Source organism: Strongylocentrotus purpuratus, unplaced genomic scaffold, assembly GCF_000002235.5.
Source record: "Strongylocentrotus purpuratus isolate Spur 01 unplaced genomic scaffold, Spur_5.0 spur5_contig_861, whole genome shotgun sequence".
Classification (NCBI taxonomy): domain Eukaryota; kingdom Metazoa; phylum Echinodermata; class Echinoidea; order Camarodonta; family Strongylocentrotidae; genus Strongylocentrotus; species Strongylocentrotus purpuratus.
In genome coordinates this window covers 2,328,613-2,349,013 of record NW_022145570.1, presented here as the reverse complement: position 1 = coordinate 2,349,013, position 20,401 = coordinate 2,328,613, and the positions used below count along the sequence as shown (strand labels likewise).

At 36.9% G+C, this 20,401-nt stretch overlaps 1 protein-coding gene across 1 annotated transcript in view; it reads left to right on the top strand.

Moving 5' to 3' along the window:
- The first annotated feature begins 697 nt into the window (after positions 1 to 697).
- Positions 698 to 20,401, top strand: part of LOC115929615 (neurogenic locus notch homolog protein 2-like) — a 49,459-nt gene continuing 29,755 nt past the window's right edge. Inside the window, exons 1-16 of the mRNA XM_030999173.1 lie at positions 698 to 1,185; positions 9,477 to 9,602; positions 10,123 to 10,250; positions 11,055 to 11,286; positions 11,864 to 11,941; positions 12,778 to 12,891; positions 13,513 to 13,626; positions 14,250 to 14,363; positions 14,937 to 15,050; positions 15,667 to 15,780; positions 16,249 to 16,362; positions 17,119 to 17,229; positions 17,972 to 18,097; positions 18,626 to 18,739; positions 19,166 to 19,279; positions 20,044 to 20,157. Coding sequence (XP_030855033.1) covers positions 1,110 to 1,185; positions 9,477 to 9,602; positions 10,123 to 10,250; positions 11,055 to 11,286; positions 11,864 to 11,941; positions 12,778 to 12,891; positions 13,513 to 13,626; positions 14,250 to 14,363; positions 14,937 to 15,050; positions 15,667 to 15,780; positions 16,249 to 16,362; positions 17,119 to 17,229; positions 17,972 to 18,097; positions 18,626 to 18,739; positions 19,166 to 19,279; positions 20,044 to 20,157 — 1,903 coding nt within the window. The 5' untranslated portion in view covers positions 698 to 1,109. The remainder of the gene's footprint in view (positions 1,186 to 9,476; positions 9,603 to 10,122; positions 10,251 to 11,054; positions 11,287 to 11,863; positions 11,942 to 12,777; positions 12,892 to 13,512; positions 13,627 to 14,249; positions 14,364 to 14,936; positions 15,051 to 15,666; positions 15,781 to 16,248; positions 16,363 to 17,118; positions 17,230 to 17,971; positions 18,098 to 18,625; positions 18,740 to 19,165; positions 19,280 to 20,043; positions 20,158 to 20,401) is intronic.

Below are 20,401 nucleotides of genomic sequence, written 5' to 3'. Positions count from 1 at the left end.
AGACTTGGGGAGACTTGGGGAGACTTGGGGAGATTCGGACAGAGAGAGAGATATATATATATATATATATATATATATATATATATATATATATAGAGAGAGAGAGAGAGAGAGAGAGAGAGAGAGAGAAGGAGATAGAGAGATAGATAGAGAGAGAGAGAGATAGAGAGGGAGAGGGAGAGAGAGGGGGAGGCTAATTTTTGTTATTCTTTTGAAGGGGGTGTGAAATTTAAGTTTCATGAGTGTCGGAGAGCCATATTTAAATTTTAAGGGAAAATGAAAGATATGAAGAAAGATAAATTCGGGGAGAAGGCGGGATAAGTATTGTGCGGAAACAAAAATTGAAAGCAATGAAGTGGATGCCGTATATTTGTTATCATTTACCTACGTTAGAAATTCACCCACCTGCAGAAAGGGCGAATGTTATAATGACGACAAAACGAAAGCAACAGAAAAAATAAAAAGTGGTAGAAATCTCAGACAAAGACAAAATCGTTTGAAAAAAATTAATCTCTATAATATAAAACAAAAGAGTAAGAGTTCAATTTGAAATGAAAACGTCTTACGTCATAATACGCAATGAATATTATTTTTACCAGGGAGCTTTTACTTTCCATTTGCAACCGAGCTTTGGGATGGTTTGTTGGGCTTCCATCGCTTCAGTAAGCTTGAATGGCTCGCAGTGAACAATTGCTTCGAGGACGTTATTATTGCAGACTAAACCGAAACGTGCTGTACATCGCTACAACACACTGACAAGCTACGAACTCAACTTTCAAATAGCGTCTTACATAATGGTGGATAACTGCAAGATATATCATACGTTGTGTGCGTAACAGTGTAACGTTTGTTAATACTTCAACCAGAAAGAGGTTAAATTTAACTTTCTCCACTGTTCTCATCGACGACGGCAATGATTACGACATAGCCGCCATCTACAATCACCGATTTGGGTGAAAGTGAAAGTGCTCGTCGATGAAACCGGTGGTGTAATCAAGGAGATTCACGTAGCGGAATAGAAATCGCTTTTCCTGAGGGTTTTGAGACACTGACGCCGGTTCGGATGGTTTTGAAAACATTCCTATATCAAGAATAGCAGAACAGTTACAATGGAGAGTAGTTGGAACAATTTATCTTTACGAGTGTTGCTTTGGATGGTGTCATGTGGAATAGTATTCGGACAAGGTAAGTTGGATACTTGTTATTTCAATGGCTTTCCATTACATCACATTTCATAACGTATTGTTAACAATGATTCGAGTTGTTATCATTTATGTTGAATGTTTTTAACTGACTGATTGATCCAACTGATAGGAAATGTTCTGAATATGATAGAGTGATATATTCTTCATATTGAGTGATAATCTAATATTCTTTTAACTACTAATGGTTAGCTAAGATTAATACCGCACTCTTCATATACATGTACGTAATTTGTGCAATTCTTACATGAATTGTGTTCATGTTTTGGTACATATTTTTTTCTCGATGTTTTCAGTACAGTATACTTTGGATGTGGGATCGAAAACTTGAAGTTATCATTTTAATTATGTTGATTATTGAGTGTGTTTATTTTGGTATTATTATATTTTAGTTGGATATAAAGATTTTATAAACCTACAAATGGGTGTGGTGCTATGATTAATCATATGCTTTCTCAGAATCTTAGATACATTTGCATTTCATTTTTGTTTTGAAATTCGATTTAGAATTCTCTACAGTGATGATATATAAGAAACACTTTTCCCTTCATTTCTAAGAATTACATTTAAACCATCACCATCGCTACCATTCATAAACCCGTTGAGTACAAGTGCATTAGTCATAAATTATAACAGCGAACGTATTGGTGGCGTTGTTCATCACCATCGACGTTTTAAATAATCATCACAATGCAATGCACCAGTCTGAATCAATATGCAAATAGATGAGAGAAAAGACGCTGCGCTTGCGGTTTAATTACCTGCCCATCTAAGACCAATATCGGGGTCAGAAATGAATACGTCAAGGCAAAATGACTATTGATTCCCAAGTTTGATCATGGAACAATCGAATGTCGATTGTTTTGTAGTTGCATCATATAAATACCATTCGGGAAATTGGCTATAGTATGATGGGATGGTGTATAAGTTTGTCGGCTCTTTGAATAATTCAATGGTTTTATTACATTTATCAAGGTTTTTCAGATAATGTGGTATTCAAATGGGTAACTTATTATATTGACTGACGATTCATCCGGCTTTTAAAACCTGACTGTGACGCAAGCTACATGTACATCACTCATCTGCTTAGTTTATACAGTAATAGCCTTAATTGTATTCAATAGGAAAGATGTGTTTTTTCTACTATTGATTTGGTCACAATCAATTTGAAGCCCTTATTTCGATGTTCGTTGCATATAATAACATGCCTTCAATAGATCCTATAATGCCATCAATGTTATTACAACTCCAATGATATTACAAACGACTAAGCCTAAGAAATGAATGAATAACAATAAACAGAAACCTATTGATCATCTATACAATAATGAATACTCAGATATAAAATACTACGATATAAACGATGGTGATGTCCTAATGGCAATGTAATAATCACAACAAAGAGATGAAGATTATGATCATGATATACCTTAGGAGTTTTTTTTTTTTTATCCCTTTGAGCCTTAACTTTAGGTTTGGTTCGCTCCTAATTGTTCTACTCTTAATAAGTCAGTTCGTTTTCCACCATGATTTTGGGAAATACTCTTCAATTGTTTTATTCAATTTGCATTATTACCGATATATTTATAGATTATTGTTAGTTAGGGGGGGGGGTTAAAATTGAATTAAAACCTTTATTATCCCGTGTAACACATCAAATCATAATAAAACTAAAGGTGATTCAAAACAAGTCGATATTTTACCCCAGAATCAAGTACTTTTTATTTGCTCCAACACATCATATCGAATACAACGCAGAAAACAGGATATTCTAGAGCACAATGTGCATACGCATTAAAAAGGATAATGAATATGTAAGAAGTAGAGAAACATTATACACGGTGTCGGATAAGAGAGAATGGGAAGATTATGGCAAATTAAATTCGTGAAAAGGGAATAAAAACATGAATTATCTGGAATTAGCTTTAACTGCACCTATCAGAACACATTAATTTCAGTTGATTTTCATTCCTTTGTGCGCGTGTGGCGCGCGGAATATGCTTATTATTTTTTTGAGTCAGGAGATAGGTATCTTAAATCTAAAATAAGCTCATTGTATAATTCCATATGTTCGCATTAGGCTGAAACCTCACACAGCGCACTGCAGGGAACCAAAATGTTTAGTAATTACTTAATTCACTTGCGTGAATGTGTTAAAAATGGTAGCAATAAACATGTTGGATGGTGTATATACATGTAACTCTATTAATTTCTTGCTCTATGTTGACGGTAAATTTAAAAATTAATAATTAGCAGTAGCAAAATGAAATTCACGATGCTTATAATGAAGATCCAGGCAAAAAAAAACTGCTGAAACGAAGTATATTACTTTCCACGACACCATTTTTTTCATCGTCGTTTTCTCATTTTTCTATATAAGATAAATACATAGTTTGATTTTAAAAAGAAATATATATTAATCGCTAGAAACATGACGGAGACATATTAAGTAGCGTGCTCGTTTTGTTATCAATCTATATCAAAGTTACTAATAATGAATAAATAAAACTGAAGCAATCCATTGCGTGTATCATCCGTTCCACTCCCCATATCAATAACAATAATTCACCAATAACACTACCCCACGACGTGAATAACAATGGCCCTATTACTCAGGGAGTACCGAGTTTGAAAGGATGCGGTGAGGCAGGTACCATGATAGCATCCCGTTACCATAGAAACCACACATGCGACGTTCGATTGTAAGTGGTTTGGGGGTCATATATAAGCATTATTATGCTGGTTTCATGCGTGCCTCGCTATGGGCTTGTAATGCATGATAAATTATGTAATTTGGTCGTTGCATGCATACTTCTGATATCACACAAGATGCACCTGATAGAACAGTATATTTTTTTTTGAAATGGTGTAAAGAAAAGCACATGCGCAGTACAATCGCTGTTTTATGATAGATGTTATTGTAGCATTGCTACACGTCATTCATAAAGCTTTAATCAGATTCTCCAGAATAATAACACAAACCAAACGAAACCACGAACAGACAGACAGACAGAGAGAGAGAGAGAGAGAGAGAGAGAGAGAGAGAGAGAGAAGAGAGGGGGGTTGAATGGTTAACAGATTAAGGGATCTTTGCGTATAAATTCAGAAATAAATGAGATCCGCCTGTAAAATGAACGTAACAACAACAGCAACTATGGAAACACCACCACTACCACCGCCACCACCACCGCCAGCAACAACAACAATAACGGCAGTGGCAACAACAACAACAACAACAACTATTTTGTAGCTATTGCTGTATCGTTGCAGAAAGTACAACATTGTACTTATAACAACACCTTTCCATACATGATATGGGGTGAAAGAATCATGAATAACGTCCAATTCCGTCATTAGTCAAAGATCATGGAAAGAAGTCATTAGATTGCCCCTTTTTTCCGGAGGGGTGGAACATAATCCCATCCGCTGCGGCTTAAATGGTGCACCCTGAAGTTATGTGTTCTTATTTTGAAATAAGTGTTGCCGTGATAAAACAAATCAACAATGGCTAGCTTTTCTGTATTTAAAAAAAAACTGAAGAAAAAAGTTCCAAACCTGGAGGTGAGGAGGTGTCGAGGTATAGTCTTTCATTTACTTGGCTCCCTCCAAGGGTTACAGATTCGTTAAAGATTTTGGAAAGACATTACTCCACATCTTCCACTCTGCACCCAGGTGGAAATGGATACCTGGTAATCGCTTGGGTAATCATAATTGCAGGGCCTTCAGGAGGAAAATCATTGAAGCTGATGAGACTCCCCAGTGAAGACAAAATTACTATTATTTACCTAAAACATCATCTAATAGAACTCTGCTTTACCTCACTTACATTGTGAAGCAACCACTAGCAACTACAAAGAGAGGAGTCCTGTCTAGGACTTAAATCCCAACTGCACTACTTATAGCTACAGTACTTGCGCCCTCTATATAGCAAACAATGCCTAATCGGTGCCTGTTGGTCCCCAACGATTTTCTTTTTCTTATGTTAATTGAGAGCTGATTTGATGTGATAACCGCTTGTCAGTAACCTTGCAGGTAGGTCTACTCCCCCCTGGTCAAATTAGTGCAGACGGGCTTTAAAGTAAAGTGATGTATTCCTCAGCTTAATACTTCTCCATTTGTTTCGTTATGTTTGACATGTTTGGTTCATATTTACGACCTTAACAGAGTGACACTGCTCCTATAATCATGATAACATCATTTATAATACCGCAGTGAGAATGAAATCATAATATCACAAATCATGATATCAGGAAATTATGATATCTTCATATGTATGATAGTGTCTTACAAACAGAAGGGTTGGGTCTCGGAATAAGACGTGGTTTATTATGCTTTCGGTCATCACCACCGAAATGAAATCAAATGTGACGTACGAATCCACTCATTCAAAATAAATGTCAATTACATGTACAACAATAAAGTTGTTATGTGTTCCAGTTTTCCGGTTTTCACAATATACCCCCGTCGTCAGGGAGTTTATGACGAAAATCTATTCGGGGAAGAAAAATATGGATGAAAAAGGCAAAGCATTCTTACAAATGAGAATGATTGATTCGTTCAGTGAAACTGTCGGGTACACATGTTACATATAATATGGTAACTGATCATCCATGAAATAAGCGAGGACATATCAACTAAATAACAAATAAAGTTAGCAAATATGCGTAATTTTAAGTCGCTCCTCTTGGTTCAATTCAGATTGAAAGTAGAATCCTAGTAAATGTAAACGATTATGAGCTAGTATTCTCTTCATCGTGATGTCGTTCATATGTACATAATCAACAATTCAACAATCAACAAGTTTGGTTTTGCTTGACTCGTGCTCATTATTTTTCGCCATTATGGGAAGTTGGAATTGTATCTGCCATGTCTCTTGGTTTCAATGAGTAACACACACGCCATTATTTAGTTTTCTTTATTAAAATGAAGGGTGACAAAGTAAACATTTCAATGTTGAAAAACTTGTCAAAAGGGTGAGTCTGGGAACAATAAACGATTATGAGTTAGTATTCTCATCATCGTGATTCATGATGTCGAAAACAGTGTACATGTACAGTTTGACAAAATCTCGATATGACTGATAAGATTTAACAGATTTCGACCCTCAGTTGTTGATGCACCTTGTGTAATTAGTCCAAGGTACAGTTCCTTTCAGGGGGAGGGGGGATTTGATGAATCTGTTGAAATAATTCTATAATTTTTTACACTGAATTTTACACTATACACCCGTTCGTATGTGGATAATCAACCATTCAAACTAACAAGTTTGGTATTGCTTAACTTATGCTCATTCATTATTTGTCAAGTACTGGATATAGCTAATGATTGTCGTTTACCCTGAGTCATAAATGTACAATTCTGATTAAATGAATATCAAGTATCTTTTGGAATATTTTGATCAGGTTGATTGTGACGTTTAATGGAATAGGCCCATTTGCAATACAGAAAACAAATAAATTTACCCCCCCCCCCTCCCTCCCCCTTCTCCTATTAGAAACATGATCATATTTTCTGTTCGCCATTATGTGAAGTTGGAATTGTAACTGCCATGTCTCTAGGTTCAAATGAATAACACACACGCCATTATTCAGTTTTCTTTAGCAAAAGGGGGACAAAGTAAACATTTCAATGGTTAAAAATTTGTCAAAAGGGTACGTCTGGCAACAATGAACTTTACATTTTTTTTCAGAGTCAACGAATTCAATTTATCGAAATAAACGTACATGAATTTGATTTGTAGTCGAGGGATTTAAATATGCGTTATTGTTGACGTCATCATTTATTGTTTTTGCTGATGTTATTCGTTTGTTGGTTTTTGTTGTTGTTAAAGGGATCCGGTAACTTTGTGTCAGATTCTGAAACAAATTCTGGATTTAGCTCATGATGCAATGATAATTATAAACCTTTAGGTTAGTCAGGAACCCCATGACTTTTACAAGCCGATTGCCTGTCTGATTATCAAGATATTTATGATTGGAATTACAAATTTTGAAAACCGTTCGCCTGACGGTTTTCATAACACTACAGTCTATTGTGGAAAACGAGTATAGTAAAACCGGTCACTCAAAGATTTTTACTTTGTTGAGGCACTTCTTGATCATTTTGAAGCGCGATTTTTTTGGGCCTTCAATATTACACCATATCACAGGCACTGATAGCACGTAGGGCCGTGTATCTCAGATATAACATTGTTAAACGATCCCTTTAATGATTTGCTCAAGAGTTGTGAACCAACCCTTGTAAATAACCCTGCTCTATCCCAGTGAAACATTGGGCTTCAATAGGGACTTTTAGATTCGCACGAAGACAATAGGTCTATGCTACGCTCGACGTCCTTTTAAAACACTGCCTTGAATGGACGTCACACGTATTAGTCCACGCAAATCTAAAAGTCCCTAATAACAATCACGGCCATCTTGACCCGAGGACCATTTCTATAACATAAAGGTTAACGATTTTACATCACATTTAAAGGCCCAATGCACTACTTGTAGCTACTTGCGCCCTCTATATAACAAACTATGCCTAATCGGTGACCATTGGTCCCCCATGATCCTTTTTTTCTTATGTTAACTGAGAGCTGAGTTGATGAGATAACCACCTGTCCAGTGACCTTGCAGGGCACTCTAATCCCTCCTGTAAACTATGGCAGATAAGCTTTAATACGTTTCGCCGTCTTAGGCGATTTAGATACTGAATCCATGCTTCGCTGCATATGGCGAATTTATTGATTGATAGATCCATGCTCCCGTGTTAAGAAGCGGATACTACTCGTTCGAATGATTCATGAATATTCATGAGTTCGTTTCAAGCCATTACAAAACCACGACCATGCCTAATACAGGTTAAATAACATAAGTAATGAAGGCAATGTGGAAAGGCCTCTGATAAGTATGGTTCTATATATTTTGTTTAAATTCTACTTTTGTGTGCCGTTGAGAAGGGTGATTGAGAGAATTTCTACTTCAACCTATAATAATAATAATAATAAAGATAGATTTATTGAGCGCATAATAAACAGAAGTTTTCCTTTGCGATTTAAATCAGCATGTACAAGTATATTTCTTCAGTTGTGTTTTTTTTTAGTATGCCTGTATTGTAAACCTTTCAACAATACCAATACTGGTAACACAAGTTCGTGAAGATGCAGGAGTACCATGAGCTAATGTTTCACAAATTGAAGAGAATAATAATAGTAATCACAATTATTTGTAATGAAATTTCTTTCTTTCTTACAAATCCATGACGGAGAGATATAACACATTTATTAAGGCATTAGGGTTGGTACAAGACGCAATCCCCCCTCAAAAATAATAATAATAATCTGTCACGGGTTCCAGGCGCTACGGACTTATCTAAAACCATTTGTAGTAAAAATCAAAAATATGAACCAGTGACTTAATGCAACAATGAAAGAGTGACATGACGAAACTGGTTCATTTTTAGGATGTATTTTACGTCAAATATTTTGCATACATAAAAGAGAAAATGACAAATTCAAAGTCTTCATTACAAACCGTTGAGTACCGAAACTTGAAAAAATGCAAATGAGACATTAGCTTGAAAACAAATAATTGACAACAATGTATAATTCAGAGACCATTTTAGTGTCATTTAACGACGTATAGTAGTTATCACTTATCAGTTACAGTAAGTTTGTTTTAAACTGCCATTTATGTCTTTGTACAGAACAACTAGTCACCATAATGATATGTGTATTAATCTTTTCGTTTTGTATAAACATGTCTCCATCTGAGTATAAATTGAACATCTCTGTTAATACACCATGCATAAAACACCACACGCAGCATCACACGAATACAATTTGTTGTTACATCTTAGCACACGGATTTGTTTTTAGATCTGTAAAGCTACTCCCTTTCACCCCTGATCTTTGCATTGTATACCCTACAATGAAAGTCTCACCGGCAGGCTTTACTCAAGGATAACCAATATTAGCTTCCAGGATTAACACACGGGTGCTCTTTCAATGTGAGCTGAGCGAGCTTATGGAATGAACCCTGGTAGCGCGAAAATAGAATAATGCAATGATGCGCTGGCGAATTACATAAAATGCTAATTAGCGAGTTCTGGTGGTATTGCCGAAAGGGCAAAGTTTGATTAAATGTCTAAAATATTTGCCCGTTTTTTATGTTATCTTTAACTATATGAGGTTGTGTAGCACATCTCTCCTTTGTAATATCGACATTTTCGTTTCCAAATACTTTTGAATGACGTCAATTAATTGTTTTCTTCCGTTTTCTTTCAATGCAGGGTGTAGCCCGAATCCTTGCTTGAATGGAGCCCTCTGCGTTGAGAATGACGACGGATCAGCATTCTGCCAGTGTACATACGGGCCTAACGATGTGTTCCATGGTGAATTTTGCCAGGAAAGATTAGGTAAGAATACACACAGGGGCGTCTCCTCTGGGAGGGAGGGAAGGAGGGAGGGGTTCCCAGCGTTTGAACTACAGAGGGAACACGATATAATTTCATGTCCATATGATCGAATATTCTCGCTCATGCCATGACATAATAATTATGCCTAAGACTGCAACAACAAGAAAAAGGGGGGGGGGGCATTATTACACAATCTAAAACAATCGATAAATCAGTGTCCCTTAAGTTACAAAGAAATTCACCGGCGTAAAATATCTTGAATGATAATACTTTCCGAAAGAAAGCGCATTTGAACATTCGTATGGAAATGCGTGTTATCATCGTTAATACATGTAATAATAATGATAATGATGACAATAGTGTTAGTACTTTTCCATCTTTTTCTTCGTTTTCTTCTTCTCCTTCCTTCCTTCGTTCTTCTTCTTCTTCTTCTTCTTCTTCTTCCTTCTTCTTCTTCTTCTCCTTATTTATAATAGTATTAGATGAATCACATGTATGTTTTGCTTGCTCTCATTAACAGGGAATGGCGATGGATGCTCACAGCACTTTTATACGAAATCAGGAACATTGACATCCCCAAATTATCCGGGTTTGTACTTGTCCAGCACGGAATGCAATCATCTTATTGGTTATCCTGGAGGGAAGAAGGTAAGTACTGCATGGTTTGTTCTCATTATATATAGCTTTGCAATTTATCATACACGCTATATTTGAAAAATTTCAAATCAGATGTCGTACTTTCTTGGTTTAAACAAACCCATTCCAGTATTTCGAAATTTGTTTGTGATAAATGCAGCTTGAGTTGAAGAATAGAGTACTCAAAATATTAAAGGTTTCTCAATTGATCAGAGCTCAATAAACAGGTGCCCCACCTCCCCCTCCCCTTCCCCCCTCCCCCCTCCCCCTCCCCCTTACAAAAAACCCCAAACAATACGTCATAGCCCTACGAATGACAACCATCTAACATGTATTGCATCGAAGAGGGTACTATTTTCTAGGAATACAAAAGGCAATTCTTATTGCTACTTCACCTATGCCACGCGGTTATTGGTACAAGCAAGCAAATACAAGCAAGCAAAATGCACTTCCTTAGAATACTTTCCATCGACTACTCATGGATAGGGTAAATATAAGTTGTACTGGCTTGAAATCCAGTGCAGGGGTCAATCTAGGTGTCTGTGAAAAAAAAGGACAGGGCACATCTAAGTAAAAGGGCTAAAACTAACATATTTATTGGTTAAAAAAAGGGCAGCCAGGAAAGGGTTGAGACCATTGTTTTGATCATTGTCAGAACAAGTCTTGATCTTAATGTTACCCCTTCTGGTTAAGACCATTGTTTTGATCATTGTCAGAACAAGTCTTGATCTTAATGTTACCCCTTCTGGCCGCCCATAGTGCGGATTTAATCCGTGGTTCAGATCTAAAACCATCTTTACTCTTCAAACTGCCCAGGTTCGAATCGCTTTCAACGGGCACTTGGACATCGAGGCAAACAAGGATGAGCTCCTGATCGCACCAGGGCCTTTGATTAACATCGACATCGACCCTTCTCTCAGTGTTCTATTCAGCAATGACCGGATCGACTCGCCGCCCGATCTAAATTTCACCTCCGACATCATCTGGGTGAACTTCTTCACAGACAGGAATATTGAGAGGAGTGGCTTTAGTTTTTCCTGGCTCTTTGGTAAAGTCCCCTTCCCGTCATCTTTCCAAATTTACTTTTAATCATCAGATCAATTTTCAGAGGTTATTTTAGTGTATTTCGCTATTTTTGCCATCATTAAGGTATCACCGGGCATGGTTAGAGCGCCCGCCTCATGAACGGCAGGTCATGGGTTCGAACCCCGGCCGAGTCATACCAAATACTTATAACAATGGGACCTTCTGCCTTCTAGCTAGGCGTTCAGCATATTATATTGGAGAAGGATAGTAATAACAAATTATGTTATGCAGGGCCCGCTGGAAGAGCAGTTTCATAACTGAAGTGGCTACCCTGGGTAAATAAAACGTTATTATTATTATTATTATTATTATTATTAAGGTCTGTGTTTTGCAATATGTAGAGATTAATCTATAAAATATGATTAGTTCCGAATACCACGAATGTTAAGCGTAATTAGTATAATTGTTTCAATTATTAACATTTAACCATTTTAATGATTGTATAATGTCTAAACTTTTGTTTACAGAAATGTAATTTGTTGTGATCTTCATTTGTTTATTCACTTGTTTGTAACGTGTGTTTGTTTGTTTGTTTACAGACGGGGATGAGTGTATTGGTGACCCATGCAACCCGGGGCAAGCCTGCATCGATTTGGAATTTAGCTTTACCTGCGTTGGTTAGTACATTATGCATTATTAAAAAGAAAGAAAATGCAATTTACTCCACTTAACCTGTCTACATTAAAACTCATACACATGTTCGACATCCTCCTCATCATCATCATCTTCTTCGTAATGCTCATTATCATCATCACCATCATCATCATCAAGTATTTCCCTCTTACGTGGTGCTACTTATTTCGTGCCAAGATGACACTCTCCCCCTCCACTTCTTTTTGATTTGTACCATCACTTCGTTGTCGGAGCGATTGTTATATGCATGTTACATTCCAATTTGGTTGATATTACGATTAATAATGTAAACCCACAATCACACCTCCGAACCGACTTCACAACGATTTCCTAACCGACCGATTTGGAGTAATGTAATTGCTTCTTCTTTATATTGTCGGTCCCGGTTGAGTGACCGGGTAATAAGCATGATTAGTTTTCCTTTCGATGATTGGACAATCAGTCACTTGCCTAGGAAAACGGTGGATAAATTGACAGAATAATTACTTAGCTATTCTCATGTTGTGCTGGTTGATTTGTTCGTAGTCCGTGTTGTACGTGCTGTTCATTATTACCTGTAGTTTAGGCTTCTACCAAACTTAAAATCTAGTAGGCAAGCTTCCATCCACTCCTGTAGACTTTCTCGAGCCACGTGATTCTTCACACAATCACTATTACTACCTGCTGCCTCGAGATCACTGGAGGGAAGATTGGTGATATTGAAAAACCAGAGTCCCTATTCACAGAACGATTGTTCCTTTTGAAAAATAACTACATGTTATGATTATCCCTATAAATTAATATGTGTCTATTTTCGCATCATTTTTTTTTTTTATTCCAGATATCAACGAATGTGCGAGCGATCCTTGTTTGAATGGTGGTACATGTGTGAATGGTGATAACTCCTTCAGTTGCCTCTGTCCCATAGGATTTAGGGGTGTCAGATGCGAAGAAAGTAAGTCAAGTCATACTTCTTCTTTCCTTAGTCTCAATAATTTTACTTTTTATTTACAAAGAGTACATTGAATGAATTCATGAGAGGCTTTTTCACCGATTGGTATTTCATTCAGAGATATAGCCAACATTAATTGTGATGGCTAAAATCTAAGATTCATTATGGACGTTTTAAATATGACCATTACATAACTGCATTTTAGAGAAGGAGAGAACAGATGTGTACAAAATCCTCAGAACAACGGCAGGTGGAGCAGAATTTAAATGCATGTTAATGGTATATTTTAGATTATTTCACCATTATCCTACTAAATCAAGGAATTGGACAACACAGAACATATGATTTGTCAACTTTACATCATGATCTGGAAATTTATCGGCACTGAAAAATGTCCCACGGATGCCTTATCCGCCTCCGTACACACGCAAAAACACGCACACACTCCTCGTTTCAGAGAGAGTTGCCCATGCCATTCCTGTTGATATATGTTCTTATGTTTCACGGCAACAACAAGAACAAAGGAATACAGTGTGTGCATTCCCATCAGACAGTATGCAAATATAATTCGCATGGAATGTAAATATGACTTTGTCCCCGTGTTTGCCTTCTACTCGTATCCAGTCATTGACCCGTGCCTTACTTTGCCCTGCTCCAACGGTGGAATATGTCAGTCAACCCGCCTTGACTTCACTTGTACATGCATCAATGGATGGACAGGACCGACGTGTGAAGAAGGTAATGATCATAACCCAATTATATGTAATTAAAGGTTTATTAGCGAAATTAATTGGTAAACCTAACCAAATAGAGGGAGAAAAATTGTTGCAGAAAAAAATCATTTTGTCAGTCTTTTAATCATCATCTAAAAATCAACATGAACAGATAAATGAGGCAGAAAGGGACATATTTTTCTTTTAGACTACCGGAGATGTTTTCTAGTTATTCAAGAGAAGGCTAAATTATGATAAAGGTTAGCATAGCTGTTGAGGTTTATCAGTCTATTGTATGCTAATGTCCCCTCAAAAGGTTTGCTTTATAGGTGCCCTCATGGTAAAATATGACGAGGAAAAGGTCAAAAATTTGGACCAAACATTAGTGCTACACTACTAGCATGTCCCCCAAAAATGTGTTGATCGCATTCGGGGACATTTTGCATGTATCCCTTCAGATTTTATTCATCTTATTCTCCTAGGCCCATATTCATCAAACATTACTAAAGCTATTTGTCAAATAATTTAAAAGGTTACATAGTAGACAAGTAGGATTAGTAAGTTTTTTTAATGAATATGAGCCCTGGCCCATTACCGGTCATTTGTTTGTTTCTCACTAAACTTTCTTTTCATTGACTATGTTTTCAGACTTGAATGAATGCCTGAGCGCCCCGTGTCAAAATGGTGGCACTTGTAACAATGGTCGTAACATGTACACGTGCACATGCGCACCAGGGTGGACTGGGACCGACTGTGATACCGGTAAGACTGACTACTGTATACTCTTATTTCTTAGAATCTTTGATTTTGACTGTGCCTAATTTATTTATCATTCAATATTATTGTGTCAATACGGTAACTGCTTTCTATTACACCAATCAAGTATAAGTCCACGTCTAAAATAGATCGCACAGTATTAGTAGGTCCACATCATGAAACGGGAAGAAAGAGAGATAGAGAGGGAGGAGAAGTGAGAAAAGTGTGAGAATGAGAAAGAGATAGACTTAGTGTAAGTATGAGGACAGAGAGAGAGAGAGAGAGGGAGAGAGATCGGGGAGATAAAAGAAAGAGAGAGGGAGGAAGGGAGGGAAATAAATTATATGTAAAAGAGAGAAAGGGATACAGGGGAAACAATCAGTAGCATCGATCGAGAGAAAAGACAGGGGAAAGAGATGTGGGGCATTTTAGACAAATGTAATTAGGGGAAAACGAGTTAGAAACATTAGATACTGTACATTTCGAAATTGTGCATTTTTCGTAACATAAATTTTCCCCCTATATGACGCTGGATGGCAAAGTATAATATATATTTGCAAATATCTTTCCCTTTGACAGAAACTCTCGAATGTTCTTCTGGCCCATGCCTGAATGGTGCTCAGTGTTTCGAGGGTACCAACGCGTATGCCTGTTTTTGTGTTCCTGGGTTTACAGGCGTAAACTGTGAGATGAGTAAGTAAACATATGCCAACTTAATATTTCGTCTTTAAATTGTCCTTTCATTTGGACTTTACAAACTAGTACTGTGTAATTCCAAGCAAAGTCTGAAATCTAAAAAAAAATAGATAGCTAGCCCTGGATGCGTTTCCATTGATGCGTGCCTTCCTCTTCCTGTCTGTCTGGCTGTCACTATCTGTCTCTGTCTCTGTCTCCGTACAACCCTTTCCTCTCACCCCCCCCCCTCCCCCTCTCTCCCTCTCTCTCTCTGTGTCTATCTCTCTATCTCTCCTCATATATTATACCTATGTCCCCTTCTTTATCCCCTTCACTTTCTCTATATTCATCTTTCTCAAAATTTGAAAGTGGAGTGCTCTGGGTCAGGCTTTTTTTTTGTTGGGGGGGGGGGGGGGAGGGCCGGAGTCATTTAAATGTTTAATTATCAAATTTGTTAAGCTTCATATCGTATCAACCATCGATTTCTTCTCTATAGGGCAGGGATTAGGGGAATGGACTACACAAAAGAAAACTAGAAATGAAATATTTCAATTTTAATAACTATATACATGCATTGTCTATAATTTATGTTGATTGGAGATTGTGATTTTCGTTTTGGTTCTCCACAACCCAGATATCGATGAATGTGCAAGCATACCATGTATGAATGGTGGTGGATGTATTGATGATGTCAACCGGTATATTTGCTCCTGTCTTCCCGGCTACCAAGGCGTTCACTGCGAAGAGAGTAAGACCGATACCTTAGATAAACTGTTTCTCTGACGTAACAATGGTTTGACTGCTGCATCTCTTAATCGTTGAAGTCAAATGGTTTATTGTCATTAATCATACTCACTTTTTAGGTTTAAAGCAATACAAATAGGAAGTGCATATTCTATCTATATGCAAATATTGTTCTCATGTTTCGCCTCGTTATACATCCACTATATATTCGGAGTTAATGTATTTGTCTAGGTATACTGAGAAATGTTGTTAATAGGTTTTGTGGTTATAATAGAAGTATGACTGAGGAAGTAATTTTTCAAAGAAAGTAATTCAAAACATTATTTCCTACAGGAGTCACAGTCTTTTCAGTTGTGATAAAATAATCCATTATTTCATGTTTAAAGCATCACTGTGTGGTATTATAATATGATCTTACACTTATATTTAGCTTATGGTTTTAATAAATTTCTCTTGATATTTTTCTCTCCAGATATTGACGAGTGTGCTAGTAATCCTTGTCTCAATAGTGGTACATGTACTGATAGCATCAACAATTTTGTCTGCACATGCCCACCGGGGTATACCGATTCTATCTGCAGTACTGGTAAGTAGCTACTCAATGATGTTACCTTAAGGATGAATTTACGCGGAAATGTGATGTATTCGTCAGCCTTTAAAGCCGGCAGACATCTAATGCGGAAATTGACAATTCTCTTTTCAGTTGATTTTTCATTGAAGAGCTGGTAACAAAAAAAAATGATTTAAAGACATTTTGTATTAAAAAGGAGTAGAGAATTATCCGTATCCTCGCCTTAATGTAGTTTGTAATATACTGCCCTGACTATTTAAGTCGTGTTCTCTACTTTTGATATCAACACTCAAATGCAAAATGTCGGGAATTTCTCAGCAACGTCATGTGTTTTTAAGATTCAGACATTCGTCACTTATCATCTTACCCATGATTAAGAAAATGTTGTTAATATGAATGTTCGATGGTGATTTGTTTTGTATTAGTATTGTTGATCTGTTATGTATTTAAATTTGGTGGCCCCTTTTTATAAGCCCTGCTTTCTCCGGGGTCACCAAACCAACATTGTGTTCTTCTAAATTCTTGATGTAACTTATTTTGATTGTATATATATTTTGATGGTTGAACAAATAAATGACTTGAATTGAATTGAAAAGTTGAAAAGCTGATTACGGTAAAGTAAAGAAATAAATTTCCTTGATAACATTCTAGTTTTTCTTCACAAAGAGAACAGGCTTTTTGACTCACTTTTAAGTAAAGATGTTTCAAAGTACCATCAGTGGGAAAATACCTGCTTCATTTTCGTCTTCTTTTTGTCACCATTTATCGCAGAAATCAACGAGTGTGCATCAGACCCGTGTCTCAACGGACTCTGTTTAGATGAAGTCAATAGTTACTCATGTGTGTGTACCCCAGGATGGACTGGCATCAACTGTGACATTGGTATGAGGATATCGAATTTAAATCTCTCTAGATTAATGTCTCAATCTTTTGGATATCATTTATAAATTTATTTATATTTATTTATATTAAAATATTTGTAGAGGTGTTGTGGTCTAGTGGATAAGTCGTTGGACTGTGGATCACAGGGTCCGTGGTTCGAGTCCCGTCACGGCACTAATGTTCTTTGGCAAGATATTAATCTACATTTGCCACTCTCCACGTAGGTGTTAAATGGCTACCGGTAGGAAGGAATTTCCTGAATGCTGTGAGCGCCGAAATCGGCTACCTAGCAGAGCCGGGGTGATAGTTGGAAAACCTTGAGCACCATGCATGGTCGATATATGCGCTATATAAATATCAAATATTATCAAAGAAAATTGAATAATGAATCCCCTGCAGTCATAACAAAAAAAATCAGTTTTTTGCTAAACGAAGTCTCAAGATTATCCCAAACCCAAAACCCAATTCACGATGAGGAGGGGTTAGCATAAACTTGTGACCCACTCTTTCATGCTATCACGTTACAATCTCATAAAACGTCTAGATACACTTAAAAGCTACCTGGGTAAAAGTTAAGCTGTTCTCTGGTTTTCTCTAAATAACGTGCAGTTTGCTTTCATAAATATCTCGGATTCTATGGCAATGACTCGACCCCTCTACGTTCCTTGCATTAATCCGTTGTTGTATTATACGTCTACTGGTAACATATCTTGTTTATCTCTCATTTGTTTCGCATGTACAGATATCAACGAATGTTTGCTAAATGGCGGCGCCAATCCATGTCGAAATGGCGGAACTTGTATCAATGGTCAGAATACGTACACGTGTATGTGTCGACCAGGATACACAGGAGTGAACTGTGAAGTCGGTAAGAGATTTTTGTATTTACTTCTTCTAATCCATAAGTGATAAAAACACTTTACTCGTTCACTCATTGGGTTGTAAACTTCATTAAGCACCATAAAACTATGGGAATGATGAAAACCATAAACATAGACTAATGGCAGTGATTTAGAATTAAAAAGTATGCATAAGGGAATAAAATATTCATGTTGAAGGTGAATGTCCAGACTTTGGGCACCAAAATGATTATTGATCCGTGGAAAATTTATAATTAGTCGAAATTCGACACTATACCTCGCCCTATATCCAAACATAGATATGTCGTAACGTACGCCTTAAATTATACATCTTAGACAAAACAAAGCTCGCCTGAATTTTTCCTAAAGAACAGAGACAACTTACTGTGTAAGAAATTAATACTTTAATAAACTTTATACTTTAATATCCTTTACGAGACTGAAGCACACATGAAATATTATAGGTACTTTATATTTCGGTGTCAAATTTTAAAAATATGGTCACTTCGGAATATTTTATGTCTTCAACAATGTAGATATCAACGAGTGTGCCTCCAATCCTTGTTTCAACCTCGGAACCTGTATCGATGGGGTCAACTTCTACACGTGTAACTGTCAGCCCGGATTCGAAGGAACAAACTGCGGAACGGGTAAATTATGTGTTTTATATTTTACTCTGGTGTGCTATTCATATTTTTAAAAAAGTAACAAATTACGATTTAAAGTCGTAAGGAAATCACGTCTACAAAGTTACTCGAAGTCTTCATACTGTCCATTGAGTTTGAGCTTTTCTTTGTTTGAAGTGAATTTCACCATAAAGATTTTTTCCTAGGGATCCTAAATTACAACTTTTTAAAATTTAATGACAGTATCCATGATACCGCAGTGCTATGTTTTGATCGGGAGAACGTTGAATATTCTCTGGAGAATGCCAAAACAGGTTTTGTGTTTTAAAATCCAACAATCCAAGAAATTTACCAAGTTGTCAAACGAAGACCATGATTTGTCTGACGTTATCCCCTGATTGACAGCATCATTGACAATATTTTGAATGTTCTTTCGTTCTAATTATGTAGATATCAACGAATGCGCTTCAAACCCCTGCTTCAATGGAGGCATCTGCACAGATGAAGTGAATAGTTTCAGATGTACGTGCCCCGTCGGGTATCAAGGAGATAGGTGCGAAAGTGGTAAGTCAGCAATAATTATATCCTATGTACAGTTCTGATAGATAAGATGTATTGATACATGGCGAGAGATTGGTTGGTGGGTTGAATTTTACGTAACTTCGTCCTCTCTGAGGGACTTGTTAATGAGTATAGTGCCCAACCAAATGGCTCTAGTGTATCGAATAGGTTTTGAACCCGGGACATCCCGATTATGGGACCTCTACTCTTCCACTTAGCCACCTCGCCTTCTAGGCTGTGTGGTACTCTATTTCAGATGCAACTGCATACTTGCCAAATGCGTTGTTTATACAGCGGAGTGTACATTTTCAGAATCAGTGAAACATGTCAGTGAAAAGTGTTTTACCAATGGGGGTGAACATGTTCCTGGACCCCTCTTTACTATTTAAATTAGCTTACGTCTTAATCAAATATTGGAAGCCCATGTGATGTCTTTTTTAGTATGGGGCTTTCGGTTAGATTATGGTTGTCACCGCTCCAGCAGGATTCAAGTTATTTAGAGCCTTGATAATTCTAGCATTAAAACTATCCTTAAAATCAAGGTGAAGATATCCATATTTCTCCTAATTCAAACCTTGGTCTAATAAGATAATTTTTAAATGAGAAAATACTTAAAGATCAGACTAACTACTTTGTTGAACCAGATTTTTAACAAAAACTTAAGCCCAGCTTCAGCTTCAGCTCTTAGTAGAATACGGGCCGAATAGTTGTATAGATATGTTGTGTGCATCAATGTTTTACTATGGCTCTGTGATCCTTTATTTCAGATACGCCTGACTGCCAGCCAAATACGTGCTTAAATAATGGAGTGTGTCAGGATCTCACCAATGCATTCCAGTGCATCTGCCTGCCTGGTTGGACTGGAACAAGATGCGAGATATGTAAGTCTAAATTTGTATATGTAGAATCTCTATAAAGTGTTTTTCATCTCTATCAAATCATTCTGTACGATCAGCTTTTCAGATCCACATCAAATTCGACATATATTTGAAAGTGCTTTCATCCTAACTACGAACAAAACATAACTTTGCTTTTACTATCCATGGTTGTATTATAAACTCGAAAATGAGGACATGGCCCTATGCTACCAAATGTTTCTTTTGTGATTTTTTATAACTACAGTCT